This window comes from Coffea arabica, chromosome 6c (genome assembly GCF_036785885.1).
Source record: "Coffea arabica cultivar ET-39 chromosome 6c, Coffea Arabica ET-39 HiFi, whole genome shotgun sequence".
Taxonomy (NCBI): domain Eukaryota; kingdom Viridiplantae; phylum Streptophyta; class Magnoliopsida; order Gentianales; family Rubiaceae; genus Coffea; species Coffea arabica.
The window spans coordinates 8,120,319-8,141,311 of NC_092320.1; the positions used below are offsets into that span (position 1 = coordinate 8,120,319).

General features: G+C 34.0%; 3 protein-coding genes across 5 annotated transcripts; 1 reads left to right on the forward strand and 2 right to left on the reverse strand.

The window, feature by feature from the left end:
- Nucleotides 1-2,098: 2,098 nt before the first annotated feature.
- On the reverse strand, nt 2,099-8,635 carry LOC113694052 (NADH-cytochrome b5 reductase-like protein). The gene is made up of 13 exons (XM_027212909.2): nt 8,245-8,635; nt 7,496-7,538; nt 6,595-6,670; nt 5,079-5,138; nt 4,905-4,955; nt 4,387-4,441; nt 4,230-4,300; nt 4,059-4,110; nt 3,825-3,902; nt 3,582-3,671; nt 3,368-3,481; nt 2,691-2,759; nt 2,099-2,600 (listed from the first exon to the last, which is right to left on the reverse strand). Exons 1-13 carry the CDS (start codon nt 8,416-8,418, stop codon nt 2,544-2,546), a joined length of 990 nt encoding a protein of 329 aa, XP_027068710.1. The 5' UTR covers nt 8,419-8,635; the 3' UTR covers nt 2,099-2,543.
- Nucleotides 8,636-10,642: 2,007 nt separating this feature from the next.
- LOC113692716 (uncharacterized) lies at nt 10,643-13,291 on the forward strand. Its single transcript, XM_027211224.2, has 2 exons — nt 10,643-12,395; nt 12,714-13,291. The coding sequence occupies exons 1-2, from the start codon at nt 11,634-11,636 to the stop codon at nt 13,005-13,007; spliced, it is 1,056 nt and encodes a 351-aa protein (XP_027067025.2). The 5' UTR covers nt 10,643-11,633; the 3' UTR covers nt 13,008-13,291.
- LOC113692715 (nudix hydrolase 19, chloroplastic-like) lies at nt 13,103-17,896 on the reverse strand. Of its 3 annotated transcripts, none has more exons than XM_027211222.2 (7): nt 17,182-17,896; nt 16,147-16,287; nt 15,880-15,984; nt 15,545-15,644; nt 14,618-14,710; nt 14,045-14,299; nt 13,103-13,563 (listed from the first exon to the last, which is right to left on the reverse strand). In XM_027211222.2, exons 1-7 carry the CDS (start codon nt 17,833-17,835, stop codon nt 13,556-13,558), a joined length of 1,356 nt encoding a protein of 451 aa, XP_027067023.2. In that variant the 5' UTR covers nt 17,836-17,896; the 3' UTR covers nt 13,103-13,555. The 3 variants fall into 3 exon arrangements, with proteins under 3 accessions (XP_027067023.2, XP_027067022.2, XP_027067021.2); XM_027211221.2 differs by having other exon boundaries at nt 13,362-13,563; nt 14,033-14,299; XM_027211220.2 differs by lacking the exon at nt 13,103-13,563 and having other exon boundaries at nt 13,833-14,299.
- Nucleotides 17,897-20,993: the final 3,097 nt, after the last annotated feature.

A 20,993-nucleotide genomic window follows, 5' to 3' on the forward strand; every position in this document is an offset into this window, starting at 1 on the left:
TTTTTATATACATTTATGCATTTATAATACATTTATAAAAATTTATAAATAAATATATTTATATATTCGCTAAAAAATATATAAATGTATTATATTATACATAATACATAATATAAATATATTTATAAATATATAAGTGTATATTATTATAAATGTATAAATTATAAATGAATATTATATAAATGTATAAATTATAATTTATAATTTATAATTTTTATATTTTTTATAAATATACATTTATGCATTTATAATACATTTATAAATATTTATAAATAAATATATTTATATATTTATATAAAATATATAAATGTATTATAAATTTATTATATTATATATAATACATAATATAAATATATTTATAAATGTATAAGTGTATATTATTGTAAATGTATAAATTATAAATGAATATTATATAAATGTATAAATTATAAATTATAAATTATAATTTATATATTTATATATAAATATACATTTATGCATTTATAATACACTTATAAATATTTATAAATAAATATATTTTTGTATTTATATAAAAATATATAAATGTATTATATTATATATAATACATAATATAAATATATTTATAAATGTATAAGTCTATATTATTATAAATGTATAAATTACAAATGAATATTATATAAATGTATAAATTATAATTTTATTAATATATATTAATATTAAGTATAAATGTATTAATATAATTAATATAAATGTACAAATGTATTAATATTATGTATAAATATAAAATTAATATTATGTATATTAATATAAATGTATAAATATATTATAAATGTATTATATTATATATAATACATAATATAAATGTATATTATAAATATACATTAATATATATATTATGTATAAATGTACATTTATATAAATGTATAATATATATAATATATAATATATGTTATATTATATATAATTTATATGATATATAATATTCATATAAATATATAAAAATATTTATAATATGTATAAATAAATATATAAATATTTAATATAAATAATATACATTAATATTAATTATAAATATTATAATATTATAAATATGGTGTTTATATAATATTTTAATTTGTAATATTTATTGTATATTTCATTATATAAATATTCATATAATATATAATATATAAATATATAATATATAATTTTCAAATTGTATAATATACATAATATTGTATATATATAATATAATATACATAATATAATATATTATACATAATATACATTATTACATTATTACATATTATGTATATTATATATTATACATAACATTATTATACACAATAATGTACATAATAATATTATACATTAATAATGTATATATTATAATATAATGTACATAATATATTATGTATAAATATTTACACATTTATGTGTACAATATTACATATTATGTATATTATATTATATTTTTTATAATATACAATATTATGTATAATATTAATTTATATAAATATTTATATAATATAATATATATATATAATTTTCAATTTGTATATTTCAATTTATATTAATATTATATATATATATATATATAATATACATAATTGAACTATACAAATTGAAATATACATATGTAGTTGTTTTTTATATAATGTTTGGATATGATATTTTTGGAGTTGTTTTAGAAATACACATTTACTGTAGCATTTGGAATGTGAAAAACAGTCCAAAAAACAAGGGATCCAAACACACCCAACAATTGCTGGAAGTCAATACCTTGACCAGCGTTCCAGAATTATTTGCAAAGTGGGACAGACGGAGGCAAGGCAAGAATGCCCACAACTGTACCCTTTGACTATATCGGAACTCTCATCTTGATTTCAAATTTTAAAATGAGACAATTTAATCCCTACATTATAAAATTTATCATATTTATTTTAGACCTTAAAGTATAGTACTTACTTATTCATTTTAATCCCTAAAGTATAAAATTTATCTCAATTTAGTCCCTAAAGCATGCCCATTAAGGCATAAAATCTATCTCACTTCCTTAATGATGTTACTCGAGTGAAATAAATTTTACAGTTTAAGAACTAAAGTGTTCTATTTTAAAATTTAGGGATCAAAGTGAAAATTTGAATACAGTAAAAAATTACAAAATGGAATTAACCCCAACTTTAAAACGAGCAAAGGCCCGAGCAGCGTGAAACAACAACAATAATGGTACGTTCGACCTGCGAAAAGGAAAAAGGGTATCCTTCGCATCCGGCTCCTCCCACACCGCAAGCACAAAGTATAAGATCAGAAAATCAATCGAAAGTTTGATGCTCTTACAGGAAAAGATATTCCAGACATTTCTTTAAAGATCTATACTTTCGTCGTCAGGGCTGTCAAAAATCATAAAATTCCCAACAAACGATCCTCATGCTCATCCAAATTCTAGGCTAATGCTGTAAGTTCAGCCTGCGTTCTTTGAAATTCATTTATTCCAGAGTATCTTGAATTGCAGCAACACCAAGTACACCCTCCATCAAAATTTGCATGATATTCTTTGAATATCTTCAAGTGAAGTGCAGCAACACCAAGTACACTCTCCTTCAGAATTTGTATACCATGCTTTCCGTGTAACCAAGTTCCTTAAGTAAACCAGTTAGCTGAAACGAAACAACATAGGACAAGGCTTTAAAAATAGCATTTCGAACAAGCAAGGACATGTCGAATTGATTGACATAATGTTTAACTACCTCGCCCTGTGAATAGTCTTTGGCCTTGTCACCAGATATATGCTGCATCATATCAGGAGGACCACACACCTGGAACACGAGAAATAATGAAGAAGCCAATTAGATGATGCTTGCAGCTTTGCACCAACGCAGTATAAACAACAAAGACTCGGAGGAGTTCTATGTGCTATTCCACACCAGGGTCTGTACAACATATCGTGCATTCTTATTCAGAAAGCAAAAAAACACATCTTCCTCTTCTTCCTCGTCTGATTAGGGTAATCCATCCTGGCTCCTTTAAATCTTTTTTCCCTTTTCCATGGTGGATATTTAAAAGGGTAGGGAAGAGGAGATGTTGAACATAACTTGAGCCAGGTTTTTAATTTATTATTATTTTTTTTTGTAATCATGAAATGTCGGATACATAAAGCCACTGCAGGCAACAGAATGTGGAAATCAGGGAACATGGAACAGAGCTGTGATTTCTATGCATGAAATAAAACCACACAGAATAATTCAGATCCTCAAAATTCTCCTCTTTGCTGATACTACAGTATATCCATCGAAAAGGTGGACTTGGTATTAAAAAGTAGGTAATTGGTTGGGCAAGCAATACATGCAAGCAGATCTAACGTGTGCCCATTGTTCATAAACTGAATAAGGTTGTAATACCAAATACGCTAGATATAAAAACTTACTAGGATAAGTGTATCATCAGCAGGCCCAGGTAATCCTTTGACAACCATGTCTTTTGATATATAACCTTTACCCCCTATCCAATCATTTGTTGGATTATCAACTGTGTAATGTATCTGACAAATTGAGGTGCAGAAAAGGATTACAATGCAAGTAAGAAACAGAATTTGGGAGCGGGGACGTAATAAAAAACACTAGAGATATTTCTGCCAATACCGTCAGATTTGGGTGGCTAGCTGCTAGTACATCAAGCTTCTTTTTGAGAAGAATGTCGTCAGGGGATACATTAGCATAGAGCAGTGAGACCTAAAAAGAAGAAGCACTCATCAAAAAGCTGTTATTCATAATTAGACCCATTGAAAGAACATCTGGTATGATGATGGACAAAGCTGCCACACAACTCAAAACTAGGTATCAAGTGCACTATATATCCATTAAAGATTTGCAGAATATGCCGACCTGGGTGTTGTCATCAGGATTCTTAAGGATAGCATCTATAATCTGAAGCATTGGTGTGATGCCAGTTCCCCCTGCAATCTGGAAAGAAAAACAATGTACTTAACATCCAAATTTGGATAACGACACAGCTTACTAACAGATTAAGACATTGCAACCGTTTCCCAATATTAAATGAACAACTGAACAGAGAGAGTAATGGTTTACATCGACATGTCCACAAGTTAATAGACTTACCATGCCAATGTGTTTCTTCATGTTTGGGCTATATCTGAGCTTTTCAATGGGCCTGCAAGAAAGGTACTCAATCAGATGCTCACAGAATGCGCAGATAGTCTATATAAATATGCATTGAGATTTAGCAGATAAGATAACCAGCTTTCTTTGCTAATCACCTCAATAACTTACCCCTTCACTTCCATAACATCACCTGGCTTTAAGCTTGCAAAATGCTGACTCATTTTCCCTTCTGGATACACCTATAAAAGTTGGCAACAATATAGGATTACAATTGTAATCGAATCCAATATTTAGCCATCTACTGAGAGAGAAAATGAAGGCATACCTTAATCATCAAATCAAAGTACCCCTTGGCATCTGGATCAGATATTGGTGTATAACTGAAGATAGAACACTCCTCAGAAGACGTGTGATCGGTAAAACATAGCTCATATATAACGTTCAAAAGAATGTCAGGATTGGGAACTTTTCATGATTTAACATGCAAGAACATTAAATTCTAGATTTTCTCTTGAAGGATCAGCAGTGTATTTATAAGCGATTTCCATGACTCTGTAGTGATGATAATTTCAATACAATTACATGCATAACAGTGTTTCTAATGTATATACCGCGGATTCAAGATCTTGAGCATATGGAGAAAACATTCGACAGAAGCATCCAGCCTCTTGAACAACAAACATAGTTTTATTGAAAAACAATACCAGTTTTGGCAACATATGACAAAGCTAGACAAAAGCGTATACCAGAAAACTGAAGATTAGCATATAGATTCAAATTCACTTGAGCAATAAACCATGTTATTTGCTTGAAGAATGCTAACAGTTAAAATGAAGGCCTTACGGGCGAATGACATATTTTGTTTTCCCCTCAGCATCTTGTCCAGTTGGTGCCCTAAAGAAAAAGAATACTTATCAGATTTATGGGATAATCTTTGATTGTCCAACTTCAAGAATATTCAGGTTACTTAAATTACATTATTTTTAACAAAAGATTCTCTAGATATAGATAGCATACCTGGTAAGAATGCATGATGCAATATCAAGACCTAATCTCACAGATGGATCAAACGAAAACCTGCCATTTGAGGGAAAATACTAATATGTCAAATAATTATAAATATCAACATCTTTTTCACAATCCAAAACAGGAATGAAGACTGGGAATTTACTGGAGTAGAACATGTGCACTAGATGAGCTATAATATTACTTGATAGCAGCATAGGACACTGAGAATAGTTATTAACAATTCGTTCAAGCAAGCTAAACAGTTTTCCAGTATAATGGCAATGAAACAAACAAACCCTGCTAAACAACTAATGAAATAACAATGCTTCTGCAGAATTACATAGAGAGAGAGAGAGAGAGAGAGAGAACCATTCATAACCCAGACCAACACAAAAGCAAAATGCTTTTATGCTATTACCATTTAGCAAAAGATTTCACAAAGTGAAGTCAAATTGCATCAGCAGGAAGCCTGCTAGACCAATTTCATGGATTACCTACCAGATAATTAAACCAGTTAGACTACGTACCTGATTCAAACTTTAAAACTTTCTACGAGTTTAGAGATTATGGAGACTAACATAAATTTTTTCCTTGTTTATACTATCTATTGTTTCCATAAAAGACAAATGAACAAATACTGCAACAGCATGTAAATCTTTGGAGACCAATTTTCTCCAAAATAAAAAGCATTCACACAAGAGATTTCTTCAGAAGAGACACTCATAATGACAGTAACATTTTTGGATATGCTTATTCTAAATTCCTCTTCAAGATTTTGGCAAACTGGTTGCATATGTGTATAAAATCAAATATTTTGAAAGGAAAAACATATGTGAGACATTTTCAAATTTGGACATATGTTTTCATTAACGAGATCCATTCTCTATGTTAAAGTTTTCCAGGAGAGTACTGGGTAAGTCGGAGTCCAACTGGAGAGTCAAGAAATGCAAATCTTTTTTCTTTGTAAGGTAGATTTCATAAGTTTGAGACTAAGATTACTCATGATATACGTTAGATAGCTTTAACCTAAATAAGCTAGAAAAGAAGTTTTAGATGTGTTATTACGCTTCCATACATCCTCTGCTGCACAAAATAGGAAATTTCATGAAGTTCATGAGAAGTACTCCCAGTTTCTTTTGTTTCTTTATTACCTCCATATGTAATTGGTTTTCAAATTCCACCCACTTCGTTAGCCAGCCATGCCCCCAACAGTATACTGTAGTGTCAATGCAGAAAAACTATAGGAAGATATTACGGATTTCAAAATGCACCGAGGGACTAATATGACAATCATACAGCCCGCTAGATCATGCAAGAAAAAAGATAGATTAGCAGCTCTATTCTGCTCACAAAGCCAGAAGGCAACTTGACTTGCACCATGACCCACGCTAGAGAAACTGATTTCTAATCATATTTAAAACTAATTAGAGGATGAGAATGAAATTTTATACCAATCCCCGCAGCTTTTAGATAGTTGATACTTAATATCTACATGTATGTGCATTGCACGGTGGAAAAATCTCACCTGAATAACTGAGTATTGTGGCTGACTTGTGCCTTGTCTTCCAGTTTGAATTCAGTCCATTTATTAGGATTAAGTGCTGAAAGAGACGAGCAAAGTTAAAGAGCATTGAAGAAAATTGCAAAGCATCACCCTGGCATGCAATTTCTTAAGGACAATGAAAATCATATATTTGCATTGCCCTTGTGGGTTTAGCTAATCGATATCTGCATTAGCTCAGTAAGAGAGGAGAAGAAAACAACAAAAGAGTGTGATCAACCTTGAGATGGAGGGTGTGAAAAGCGGAAAACCAGTTCAAGGACAGTTAATCACAAAAACCAATCGTATCCAAATCAGATTATTTTGAGTAACAATAATCCTATTGCCAATACACTAAAGAACTTCACCAGAGGTGGAAGTATGAACTTTCAACATGCTATTCTCTACCTCTTATAGCTATGCCTGAAACTCCAAATAAACATTACATTTTATTTTTTTTGAGCAAATAACCTTTAGAGTTGAAGATTTCAGAGATGAAATTTAACACAACCAAGCCCTTCCACAATGACTACTAGCATAGAGATTCAAAACATGGAACATCGTCACATGAAGATAGGAAATCTACACGTAGCTCCTTTGATTGAGCAACTGGCATGCCTATTAGGTTCCTCCATTTCACAAATAGACATACGACCTATATGCATTTCTCTTCTGAACTTGATGTTAGCCATTACATTGTTTACAAAATTGCTCACAGAGAAACCATGGTTTGTAAGCGAACCAGTAATGATACATCGATGAGGATATGAAACATGAATTCCCACAGTGGCAATGCCGAAGTAAAACATTTTTAATCATGTTGGCAAATATGTTGGCATAGAGATATTCATTTGATTTGGGTCATTATGTTTAAAAAAAAACCCACCCATTTTGGACCCAGTATCATCAGCGATCTCATCTAGGTACGCCTGCATTACAAAAAGAAAAAAGAAATTAGAGAGAAAGTTTAGAAGGAAAGTCCTGGCAACTTTTTCTAAAGTTAGAGACAGTAGTAACATTCACTAAAACCTCCTTATCCTAATTTAATCGTTTTAGGTGCTAAACCTGCAATAGCACAAATGAAAAGGCACCAAAGAGTAGCAATGCAAAATGGATTATGTAAGGCTTTTGTTGCATGGTAGCAACACAGAATTGGTAGCAGAAACTAAACAGACGGTCAAGGATTGGAATTTCTACATTCCCTATTGGAGTAGGGACAATCGACATGGATATGAGAGACTGTTGTTGGCCCATTTTCCGATTACCTTGCATGCAAAAGTTGCAAACATCAACAAACACATAAACTCAATGCTTAATCAACCGAGCAGAATTAAGCAACTCAATGCTTAATCACCAGAGATTTTTTTGCTTTTTTCAAAATTCCTTCTTTCCGCTGCGAATTGGAGCACTCTTGACCCAAACTACACAGAAAAGACCTGAATGACCTACATTTTGCCGTGGTAAAATCTATCTTGACTCTCCTTCATTGGGTATCAACCGGATGACCTACTCATTTAAAAATTTCAACCAAAATAAAACATGAAATTCCAAAAAAAAAAAAGAGAAAAGAAAACTGAGCTGTGACGTGGCAGGCCGAGTGACCGAAACCCAGATGAAATAGTTGGGAGAAATTACCACGGATGAAGAAGAGAAGTAGTAATAATAGGATATGCCACCGGAAACCGCCGCAATAGCTCCAAAGGGGATACGGAAATTGGGGAAAGTAGACTTGGATTGGGCTAGAAAAGCTCCATTGAATGCGATCATCGGTGCAGCCTTCGTTGCCAATTTCTTCAATAACGCTGCCATTTCTTTCTTCTTTTCTTCTTCAGGGCCGCCCTTTCTAGACTTTGCGGTAGCAGCAGTACTGAGGTGAATGGTAGTCGTAGTGACTGCTAGAAGAGGCTGAACCTAGGATGGCAGAGTTGGAAATCTCCGACCTCCGGCGGAGAATGTATCTGGTGGGCTCGGGTTGACAAGGATTCTGCTTACAACCGACACGCTGGTGTCTGATGTGGTAATGGTTATGGATTTCTGGTTTTGTTTTGGCAACCTCTTATTGTTAGTATTCTGTATTCAGAAAGAAAGTTGGGCTTTTCTTTCTTTTGGTTGGGAAGAAAAAACAAGGAACCGAATTATTTGACCAACCTGAAAATGGTTCGTGTTGCTTTGCTTTCCATTTTTTTTCCTTTTCTTTTTCATAAGTGGTCGAGGATGTAAGGAAACTTTTTTGTTTACGATAAAAGATGCAAGAAAACTTGTTTGGCAGACAAGCTTTTTGCCAAGATTAACCTCAAACAACTTCTCAAAATTTTTAAACTATACATTTCAAAATATTCAAAAAAAACACACTACAAAATTTTTTAAAAAAACTTCTACAGTAAGTTACAATAAAGTTTTAGACAAACACTCAAAAAACTCACTTACCAAACGAGTTCAATTAAATTTTTATACAATGCCATTTTTACCTATTAAACAGCCAATTAGTTATTTGAATAGATGAGCAAATTTGAAAATTACACATATGCTACTTACTTTTTTCTACTTCCATTCAATGTGCTACTTATCTTTTTTGCTCCCAAACAATTCAAAATTCAATTCTAATAGTATTTTGTCTTCCCTTCTTTTTTTCTTTTCCCTCTTTTTTTTTTTTTTTTTTTTTTTTTTAAACTCACCTCAACTCCCAAACGAAGCGCATAAAAGGATCCTAACAAACAGTTCCGTAAATAGTGTGTTGTGCCCAATGAAATCGTTTTTTTCTTCCTTTCTTTTAGCCAACTAAATTGTATTTTTCATTCAGCATTAACAAGGATTACATCTACAAATGATTCTAGTTTCCGGCGAGTCAGAAACTAACAAATTAAAATTGAGCTTGAGCCATTTGAGTGCATTGTAAAAGTGAGTTCAACTTAATATGTTAATGTGTGCTGCAGCTGAAAAGTGTCTGCTACTACAAGCTCAAGCAAGTCCAAGTGCTAAATGCTTTTTCACCTATGTTGCCTATTATTACTAATGAAATAGGATGAACTGATAATACAGAACCTCTAGGCGTTACCTTTCGTTCGTTTAATACTAGAATCGACAATTGAAACATAATATCTGAGCTTGCATTAATCGAAAATATGCGACAAAGGGATTGTGCTATTTAAAAACCTCACATTCAAGAAGCGTAGGTTTTTTTTGAAAAAAAAAAAAAGAACATTCGTGTCTCTTTTATAAGACTGATGGAAATGAAAAATAAAGCAAAAAAAAAAAAAAAAAATCAAACCGCACATCCCCATAATAGGAAAATGTCTTGGGTCGAATTTGGCTATTTTTTCTTCTACAACATCTTGGCATGACATGAGCTTGAAGGGTTCAAGAATCAATTTTCCTTTTTATGAGGGCTAGAATCACTGATTTTAGTTTTTTTTTACCCCATCTTGTAGGATGGATCTCGAAGGTGAACTTAGTCAAATTCGTTTGAGTTTGAGTCGTTGAATAAGCGTCCTCAAATTAGACGAGCTAAACATTCGGCTTGGTATTCTGAAGTTGGCATGTTGCAATCTTTTGCATCAATACCACTTTATAAGATATGCCGAATGAATGACCGTCATTTAGCAAATTTGTTTGAGTCCGACGGTGAAATGGAATTGGTGCAGTGTAATAGAAGATCCTGGTGATTAAGGCTTGGTAAAAAGGTCTAATTCCCAGTCATTTGCGAGCATTAGGAGCCACCAGGCAGGTACACATCACTGAACAATACTGCTGTTGCATCAATGCAGCATGATATGATCGCCTGTACGAGAGGCCTTGCATCATATGTTGGTTGATCTTCAGGAATTTGATATTATTCTCAAAAGGAACTGCTCTTTCACCGAAAAATCAACGTCAATTGCCATTCGCAATTGAGAATTACGCGACTACTGCAATCCTTTTGGCTTTTTGGACATCAACTTGCGCATAGAAAGATGACATATTTTCTTTTGTCATCAAGAAAAAAAATGGTGTGACATCAGAAGGGAACTCATCCCGTGGCCCTGTCGCACTGATGTGATTTGCTGCGTCTCAACAACAAACATTTTTCTCAATAATAATTCCTGTACTACAGGAAATACAAAAAAGGGTAAATTCTATCCTCTACCATGTGTCCATAGCTTACAGATTTAAGCCATTTTCGCTTGTCCGAAATCTGGATAGCCTTGGGACCAAGAAAACCTGACTGACTAAAAATCATCCACTCTGTAGTGAGAAAAACAAAAGCCCGAGTAAACTGTTGAGGGCACTTCCTTGAGCTCTTTGACGTCTGCCTGCGTAGCTATCCATCTACATGTGCAGGACAAAATTTGCTCACAGAACCTCAAAAGGTAGCTATCATTTTGGTTCCGAAACTATTTAACCTGTAGAGCCAAATAGACGGGAAAAAAAATCTGCATGCTGTAATTTTGGGCTCTTTTAACAGCGGATGCTAGTTTTGTTTCTTTCTCATCATGTAACAACAATTATTGTCATACTTTTGAAAGGATGACTTGCTAATAATACTGGAGCAAAATTGACAGCTCTGCCCATGTGGAATATTTTTCTGATTTAGGAACCCCACGTATCAAGATTAAAATTTTCAATTAGCTTTCTATTGAATGGCAGAAAATGGTGCAGAAAATGATGGCGTGACAATCATGTTGGACGGACTCCATGTAAATGGTCATGATGAGACAATAAGTTCACCGCGTATAAACAATATTCTGCTGAACCAGACACCAGCAGGTCCTGCACCCTCCATCACTAGCCAGCGGCTTTTCTAGATCCTTCACCCTTGTGATATCGAACTACCACTCTCACAAAGATCTTTGTTGGTTCTGGCTTTGTAGCCCGACCATACATCCAGTGGAATTGAGGTCTGGTTTCAAAAAAAGCTTCGAACATATTTTTCCCAAATTGATACACAACTCCTCTTCAAGCCGGTCGTGATTTTGCTATATCAGTTGGAGAAATCAAATTAAATTCCCAAGTACGAGTAGGATTCATTACTTTGTGAGCTGAGTAGAATGAACAGTCTTGAAAAATTTGCTAGCTTCAAAGATGGATCTGGCTTTGCGGCTGAAACAGTGCAAATGGCGCAGCAAGTAACGATATTGCCTTCTATATTCGTTGGTGAAGTTAATGTCGGCAGGAGTAGGAGTAGGACCAATTATAGGAAAAAATTTAGTCCACTGGCCATCCAAGCGCCTTTTTCATCATTGCCAGCGGAAGAGGGTGGAAATCTGACAGAATTCAAAAGGATCACTGGCTCAGACACAGCTCTAACAAGATGCAAAGTACCTGATTCCTGGATGGGCCATGAGAATACTGTGGGAATCATTGGTGGCTTATCTGCTTCCTCAACAGCTATTTTCCTGGCAAAACTTGTTTGGGGGAGTTCAAGGAACGAGAAAGAATGCGTGCCTTTTATTGTCTGCAGTGACTCAACCATAAAGAGTGAGCTTTCCATGTATCGTACTCGCAGCAATGATTCTCGAATTCAACTGCATCATGGAGTAATTATAGAGAATTTGAGATGCAAAATGGCATTTTTGGAGCAGTCTGGAGCACGATGTATTGTCATGCCATGCCATGTATCTCATGTCTGGTATAGAGAGATCTCCAATGGATGTTCAGTGACATTTCTCAATGCAGGAGACTGCGTTGCCAGTGAGCTCAAAGAAGCAAAACTAAAGCCACTTGAAGGTGGTAGTAGGGTGCGAGTTGGGGTGCTGGCAAGAGATACACCTTTGGTGGGAACTTTCTATCTGGAGAAGCTACAGAGTCAGGTAAATTGTCAGTTGCTGCAAAAAAAAAAAAAAAAAAAAAAAAAAAAATTCTGTCTCTGAGACGGATATTTTTGCAAGGAGTGACGGATATTTTCACAAGCAAAAAGTATCGTGTGGTGATTCTCTGGATTTTGCGGGATTGTTTCAACGGCGTCCCTACTTGACTATGACGCATGCATACATCCTAATAATTTTTGAGCAGGAAGAGTGCACAACTTACTTGAGTCAAAATGTCAAAAGAAGGGGCAAATTTTGAGGTAAAATGCTAATGGGAATATTTGTTTCTGTTTCTCATGGCTGAGGTTTGTTTTCTCGCAGGGCTTTGAGGTTGTTTTACCAGATAATCCGACCACGGAGCACATAATAATTCCAGCATTCGAAGCACTGAACCAAAAGGACACAGAAGGGGCCAGAAATCTTTTAAGGGTTGCAATTCAGGTTCTTCTGGTGAAGGCTGTCAACATCATTATACTAGCTGCTGATGAATTTCAAGGTCTTTTACCCGGCAGCGATCCTCTTCTCAAGAAATGCATTGACCCTCTGGATTCTTTGGCCAGATCAGCTATTCAATGGGCGAGATCAACTAAAGATGGCATGGCACATAGAACTTGATTAACAAATAAATAGCACAGACGCAAGCACAAGGAAATGAGCAACCTAGAGAAGAGATCGATGATAAATGGCAATAAAGCTAGCAAAAGAACTCAGAGCCGAAAGGCAGTGCATGTTCATGCCACTGCCATATAGATACATGTCAGAGAACTGGAGAAAAGCGGTAATAGGAAAGTTCTCATTAAAGTTTTTAGCGGTTCAGAAATGTAATGCGATGTACGCAACACATGACATCTTAAAACTGCCATTTCTTTTACTAATGAAGCATTATGCCTCGTGTCAAACATGCGTTCCAAAAGTTTCAGGGGGCTATCTTCTGCTTCCTTGAGGCGGAGTGGCCACCTGACTCGGAGCTTTCAGCACTCATCGCAATATGGTTTGGTTTAGTCGGTCGGGTTGCTCAAACAGCAAGCACTAGTAATCAGCTCGAGCACAATTATGATGACTCAAACTTTGATGATTAGCATCCCAAAGCCAAAAAGGAAAGAACAAAATCCAAAGGTATCCCTCCAACCTATGGATTTCACACTGACTTCCACAAGTGAGGGTCAAAAACCTGTCCCAAACTCAAAGAGAGTTAGGTTTAACAACACGAGTCGTGTATTGTTCGAGGAAACGACATTGGACTGTCGGAAGTATAATTAGGAAAGCAGCAATAGCAACGAAAAATGCAAGCTATGCCAGAAATCAAAGAATGACAACACCATGCGATTTGTACTAAGATCTATTGCAATAAAACCCGTCAATCTATCTGCATTGCCAAATCACATGCTTTTTGCAAGTAAACTTATCAGTATTTATTTATTACATGTAATTGTACATCAGTAAGGCAACAAGCGGATTTCTCTTTGTTTTATTTTATGTAGTACAACGATGGTACGATACAATTCACATTTTCGACTCCTAAAACCCTCTATTCATTCTGAAAATTTGGGAATTCCCAGGAAGGAGAAGATAACGGGTCGCATTAAAAATAAAAAATTTGGTACAGGATTGAAGAAACTATAAACTGGAGAGAGAACTACCAGGTTGTTTACCATGCGTTTCTGCCCCATTCACCACAACTTGATTGGCCCAGGAAGAAATGAGATGATGAGCAATAGCAAAGGGTCCAGGGATGAACATCGAAGCAAGTTCCCCACTTTCCACACTAAAGTCCGCAGATAGGTTCTGTCCTTTCTCAACTCCCTTGCATATTTGGTCCACTCTATCTGCTGCAGTTCTTTGTGCCTTCTTGTATTCAGCAAAAGTCAGTGCCTTTTTAACATCTTCTCTACTATGCCATTTTGCATCTAGACAACCAAAATTTTTCTCGATTACTACTACATCCAAAAAAGGCTAAAGTACGACTCCATTCAGATTACTACTACATCTAAAAATGACAAAAGTATCACTTCCTTTCACAAAATTCAGCGAGGGCAGGTACAAAAATCAAACTGAACGAGTTTTTCTTTAGGTGAGACACACATGTATTGGTATCTCAAGAGTTTTCAAGGCTGTGATAAAATCAAACAACGTCAGCACATTTTCTACAAATTCAAGAGCATCTAGAAAATGTTTTTAAGAGGACAACAAAACTGGAAAGCAATGGCACAACATGAAGAAAGTACCTTCCAGCTCTTCCTTGTCCACATTAATTTCAAGTGATTTAGCGTAAGCAAAGAACCCTACCATAAGCTGACATGGGATGCCACTTGGTCCAACTGCAAATAAACCATGCAAAGAGAGCACACATATTAGGAAAAGCACATGATTCTGGTCAGATGGAAGTAGGCTAGATGCTGAGGTGATAATTTGAACAGCATTCACTAACTGTCCGCCAGTTGATTGACTGAAGTTCACTGATACTTCATTACAACTACAGGCTCTGAAAGAGGTTCATCAAATACTATCTGGAAAGCTCGATAAACAGATGTAACATCTCATTTTAGAAAGGTAACTTCATTATGCAATGTAAACCAAATTAACATGCTATCCAAAAGTAAATCAAAGCACGTCAGCAGAAAGTCCATTTTGAAAGTCTTAATAAGGTAATATGAGCATACAATGCACACATGCGTGAGCTAATAGAATATGAAGGACCTGCTTCATACTTACGCAAGCATTTCCGAGCATATCTACATGCAAAAAATGTTTTAACTTTTAACTGCTACAGCACCCCTCCCCACCAAAAAAAAAAGAAAGGAAAAGAAAAGGAAGGAGAGAGAGAGAGAGAGAGAGAGATGCAAGTCATAACACAACATCAATAAGTAGAAGCATTCCAATTCTCAAGTAACTTGTGTAATTGTAACGAGTAGGGTAGTGCATATGCAAGGAAGATTAAGAAAGATGTCTTATTTTCACCAAGTACGCCTGGAAGAACAATATCATTGTCATTGTTTTTCCTTTTAAACAGAACTGAACATAAATTACTTCATGCATTTATATTAAATTCTTAGTCCATAATAAACTGACCATGTTTTCAAGCTTAACCTCTTTTGATCTCATGAATAAACCCGAACATATGTACAGTTAGAGCATGGCAGAATAAATATTACCAGGCCATGGCTGAGAACTATGATAGACGACTTCACCAACTTCAATCCCAGCTTCCTCCCACGTTTCTCTTCTAACAGCCTCTTCTAAGCTTTCTCCTGGCTAACAACAAATTTAAGGGGAGAAGGAATACAACGAAGGAAGAGCATGCAAAACATGGAAAGGTAATCAAATGCTGTGGATAACTGCAAATGAAGCATAACTAGTAGTGTTGACGCCTAGAAGATTACATCAATAAGTTAGTTAATTCACTTTTAGAAGGGAAACGTAATAGAAAACTACCAATGGCTACATTCTTGAATCATAAATTGACCTCAGAATGGTCATCTCAACATACCTCTATGAAACCAGCCAAGCAACTCCACATGCGAGGCACAAATCTTGACTGCCTACTAAGTAGAGCACGGTCATTCTCTTTATCAATGACTAACATAATGACAACCTGTGAAACAGAAGGATGGTCAGGGAAAACTATGGCTATCAGTTAATCTGGCACAATAACTGCCTTCCCTTACCTACAAAACTAGACAGTATAATATTGAGGGCAAACTATACGGTTATAACAGTTTCCCTGCACAAGAGGAAAAACTATAGAGCATAATACCGGATCAACTCGTGGATAAACCCTCCTTTTGCATAATTCATTTGAACAACTCTTTCGTCTACCAGCGTCCATGGGTACTGTTTTTGCTCCACAATATCCACAGAAACGTGATGAGGTATGCCACTCCAGTAAAGCTCTTGCCTGATTCAATGGAAACCAGATACTTTACATACAGTTATACAGGAAACAAGTTGCAATGATAACAAGCATCTTATAAGCACCAAAAGAAAAGGATGTATGAATTCTACGCATGCAAGTGGGACAAAAGATATGAGTGCTTAGAAAAAACCTAGTTAACTGCTTTAACAAAGCTTAAACTCTGAAATTTGCAAATTATGGTGGAACCAAATTTAAGTTCGTCCAGCAACTCCAGAAAAAGCTTAAACTCTGAAATTTGCACATTATGGTGGAACTTAATTCAAGTTCATCCAGTAACTGAAGCATAAAAGATATAGGTAACAGACCACTATTTCCAATTACAGTTAACAATCTAGACATCTACCCTGATAGTATCATGCTCCTGACATAAACCTCTCACCACTCTCTAATCTTGTCCAAATGATACAATGACATTATCCACTGTAGAGCTTGAAGTTAACCACTCAGCAATCCAAGAACATCCCTTAACACCTACTGGATTATCGGCGATTAAGATCTTACTCATATCTTGCTTACTGAGCTAAATAACAACATAGAAAGTTTAGAAAAAAAAAAAGAAGTACAGTGTTTTATACGACCCAAACCAGTATAAGGCATCTGAATTTTATCACCACCAAACGAGTTTCTCTATTGCTTCTTCACCTAACATAAGCTAAAAAGTATTTCCCTGTTTGGGGTTAACGAAATAACAGAACGACTGATACCTATAATACTTTATTGTAGAATTGTTTACCCTCTGCTTCTGGCAATACCATTAAAACATATTCATTGGAAAAGATTTGAACTTTCACACATCCCAAAAACCACATAATACAAATGCAACCCAAATCACCATTAAGTCCAAAGAATGAGGGGGAAGAGAAAAACCACACTTACATGACCAGCAACAGCAAGCTCACCCATCGCTTTAGCATCAATCCAGTCAGTAGCAACCATCAATGTCCTCAACTCCACAAAGCAAAACTGCCTGGCACCAAATTCACTCACAAGGCCGGTAGCCTCAGATACATCAATAGCCCAATAAACAACATCATCCTCGGCAGTGAAACCCAAGTAAACCAACGAATCTTCATTCAAATTCACCTCAGAATTCTCCAAAAAAGCCCTGCACTCACCCAGGCTCAACCAGCCCAAATGCCAGCTAGGCTTTCCACCGGAGCCAGAAGCATCGCATACCGAACCGGCCAAGGGCCTGCCCTTCCTGAAAGGCAAGACCTTGAAATCAGGAGAAGACGGCTCATGGGTGTGGCTCAAAAGAAGAGTCTTGAGGGTCTGGAAAGCTGAAGTAGGCGAAAAAGGGTCACTGGATTTTGGGGTATTTAGCCTTATGGGGTTGCCTGCAAAGGCATGAGAGTTGAGGTTGATGGACATGGTGGTGGAAAATTGAGAACAGGAATAGGGTTTTCTTGCCGTTTTAATGAGGGATAAATAGTGGAGAGAGAGGGTTTTTTTGGAGAGGGAAATGAAGTTGGAAGCTGCTATTGCTGCTCCGGCTGCTGAGGTAGAAGAGAGAGAGAGGAGGAAGAACATTTCTCCTCTTCTCTTGACTTCCTTGTTGGGGGCGTATCCATTTGGCTTTTTTCCCTTCGAAAGATCTCCCCTCCTGAGTGATGTGGTAAAATCTGGGAGTTAAGTTAGGTGGTGACTCTTGTCAGGTGACAGGTGGACTTTTTCTCTGCAGGTTTCACCTGTTGTCCTTTTTCGAGCACATGTTTTTTCGTTTTCTCTTATTTTGGTAGTATTTTTTATTTGCACCGTAATTATATTTTTTAATCAATTTTTATCTAATTTTTTTTTATTTTACATACATTTCATCACAAAAAATATTATAATAATTATTCTACATAATATTTCAAATAATCTTTTATCCAGATACACTCATTATGATCCATACCTAGGTTTTTTTGCAGATTGCTTCAATCGTTGATGAAGTGTAGAGAGTTTGAGTTCCAAATCAAGTATCTGAGTTTGATAACACTCAAACATTGTAATTATGCTTTGAAGGAATTTTGGACTTTAAATGCTTGAAATTTTAATGGGTTAAAAGCGTTAAACCCCCCATGAACCTTACCCTTGATTATATTTTACTTCCATCAATTCAATAAATAGGTACTTCGCCCCTTCTATTTTGTGTTTTAGGACAAAAATACCCTTTTCATATTAATTATTATTTTATTTATTTGTTATCCTCTTTCCTTGTTTCTACTTGTCCTTTTTCTTTATAAATTTTAATTTTTCTCCCTCCTCTCACATGATCAAATACTTTCTTCTCTTTACAATTATTATCTATATATTATTTTTAATTTTCTTAAACTTATTATTTATTTATTTCTATCTATCTTTTTTACTTTTTGCTATTGAAAGTAATAATTATCATAAAGTGTATGCTATAACAAAGTATATTATCTATGCGCATAGATTATTTTATAAATTATTTAAATCATGTCTAAAGTTTAGAATAAATTAATTTCTAATAACAACAGTAGCAAATTCGAATTGTAATAACATAGTGATTAATAAACAATACATAAAAGAGTAAAAAAATATTAGTTACTTTTTTGGACTATACTTTTAAATATTAAGTAATTTAAAGTTCCAATTTGCTAATATATTTTTAAATAGTTAAATTGCTAAATAATACACACTTTTTGATTATGACAGTCACATATATTATTTTTTATGCTATACAATTTGTTTTGAATTTTTTATAGTGTAAATAAATAAAATAGAAGTGATAGTATAATATAATTACAATATTACAATTAGCATACAAATTAGTAATACTAATAAGAAAGTGAAACAAAATAGTGACATAAGAGAAATGAAAAACAGTGAAAGAAAAAATAAAAGAAAGTAGTGGAAAGGGGAAAATGAGGGAATGAATAAAGAAAAACAAAACAAAACAAAATAGTAAGAGTACATTTGCCTTAAAATATCAAATAGAGGGGCAAGTTGCTTATTTAATGAGTTTAGGGGGACAAAGCACAATTAAGGATAAAATTCAGAGGAGTTTATTACATTTAACCCAATTTGAATTGCATGAATATTAACTATCTAATCAATGTTTTTACAACTTTTTAATGAGTCATGCGTATATGTAGTAAGAATCTTATAAAAAAAAAAAAAAGAAAGAAAGAAAGAAAGACTTTATAGTAAGAACTTGCATTTTGAGTAATGGGTGATTAATCAATATTCAGATTCTATTATCGAGTATTTCATCTTCTAGAAAATTCACATCTTCTCTACCAGTCAGTTTTTCCAACTTCTCTCTATTTCTTCTCTTAGTTTCAAGGTCGTCCGTTAGGGGGGGAGACTACGAAGAACATGGTGTGATCTCTTTTCCATGGATTTGGTTCTTTTTTTTTTTTTTATAGTAAAGTCTCTTTTAAATTTTCTTAATAAGAGTTTTTCATTTTTCCTAAGAATTTCTCGTGAGGTTCTTCTGTTCTTTCTGGGATTCCTATAGAAATTTTGTGTTTTTTTTTCTTATTTTATTGTTAGATCTAAATTTATTTTATATATGGTTGTCAGATCTAGATTTTTTGGATCTTGAATCTATTTTAATATATCTCATCATCATTATTGAACCTTAAAACCGTTGATTAGTAGATCTAGTGATTGTAATATGCACTAAAGGAAGCTGTAATGATTTATCTATTAGAAAACAATTGTAAAATTTATTTTATTTTTTAGATCTGTCAATAATTTTTCAAATATATTGTACCTATTAAATGGCATATCTGTAATTTCAAATTCATGTTTAATCTATTATTAGGGTAGTGATGTAAATTAAATGGTACTGGATAATTTTGTAGTGATGTAAATTAAATGGTATTGGATAATCTTCAATAATCTGTTAATGAAAATTTGCGTATATATTTTTATGAAGCATTGCATCCTCTAGAGGCATTTGAATAAAAAGGAAGCTATTTTTAGTCAAATCCATTATTAATTCCACCCTTTTGAGTGAAGTAGATTGGCTTAGGTTAAAATTTCAACTCGAGTAGTTATCACTGATTAAAAAATTTAAATTTTCAAGGATTTAGATTTTTACAGAAGCTTTGTTTTTTTTTTTTTTTTTTTATGTTTAATTGAAGCTGATGGCATTTAACTTCTTATCTACACAACAAAATGTTCTATTTGGACTGGGTTATTGGAAACGGAACACTACTAACTTCTAGGGCCTGACTTCATCAAGTCTAAAACCGAGAGTTTCCATTGAATCATCTAAAGGTGCTGCAACTTATAGAAAGATCATTAGAGCTTTCGTTTTTTGGAGTTAAAATACATGAACATCATAGGGATATTTCTAGAACAAAATTTCTAGATTTCAAGCTAAGTCAGAATGAGGAAAAGAGGAATTGTCTTGCAACTTTACTACAGAACTAGTGCACCGTAATCTAGTCTAATGCTATTGATAGTGTATACCACAGTTTCCACCATGTGCTATTTATCAGAATGCGCCTGTGTACTGCAATAAAAGCACGCTGTCAAAGAAAGGCTAACTCATCTAATTTGGAAAGAATATTTTAGTTGCATCATCAATACATTTTTTAATTACTTTTTTTTAATCTTTCAATCACCTTATTATCTTACGAATATTACATCACAAAATTGTTAGAAAAATGCTCAAAATTCTTTTCCTTGTTCTGCAAAGGGATGTTGAACAAACAAAGAAAAATCCTAAG

Coding starts and splice junctions, on each gene's coding strand:
- LOC113692715 (XM_027211220.2), bottom strand. CDS start 17,835: ATGTTCTTCCTCCTCTCTCTCTCTTCTACCTCAGCAGCCGGAGCAGCA. Junction 16,288..17,181: donor AGCTTGCTGTTGCTGGTCAT/GTAAGTGTGGTT, acceptor CCATTGAATCAG/GCAAGAGCTTTACTGGAGTG. Junction 14,300..14,617: donor GGACAAGGAAGAGCTGGAAG/GTACTTTCTTCA, acceptor TTGGTTGTCTAG/ATGCAAAATGGCATAGTAGA.
- LOC113694052 (XM_027212909.2), bottom strand. CDS start 8,418: ATGGCAGCGTTATTGAAGAAATTGGCAACGAAGGCTGCACCGATGATC. Junction 6,671..7,495: donor TGATACTGGGTCCAAAATGG/GTGGGTTTTTTT, acceptor CGTCTCTTTCAG/CACTTAATCCTAATAAATGG. Junction 3,903..4,058: donor TGAAGAAACACATTGGCATG/GTAAGTCTATTA, acceptor TTTTCTTTCCAG/ATTGCAGGGGGAACTGGCAT.
- LOC113692716 (XM_027211224.2), top strand. CDS start 11,634: ATGAACAGTCTTGAAAAATTTGCTAGCTTCAAAGATGGATCTGGCTTT. Junction 12,396..12,713: donor TGGAGAAGCTACAGAGTCAG/GTAAATTGTCAG, acceptor GTTTTCTCGCAG/GGCTTTGAGGTTGTTTTACC.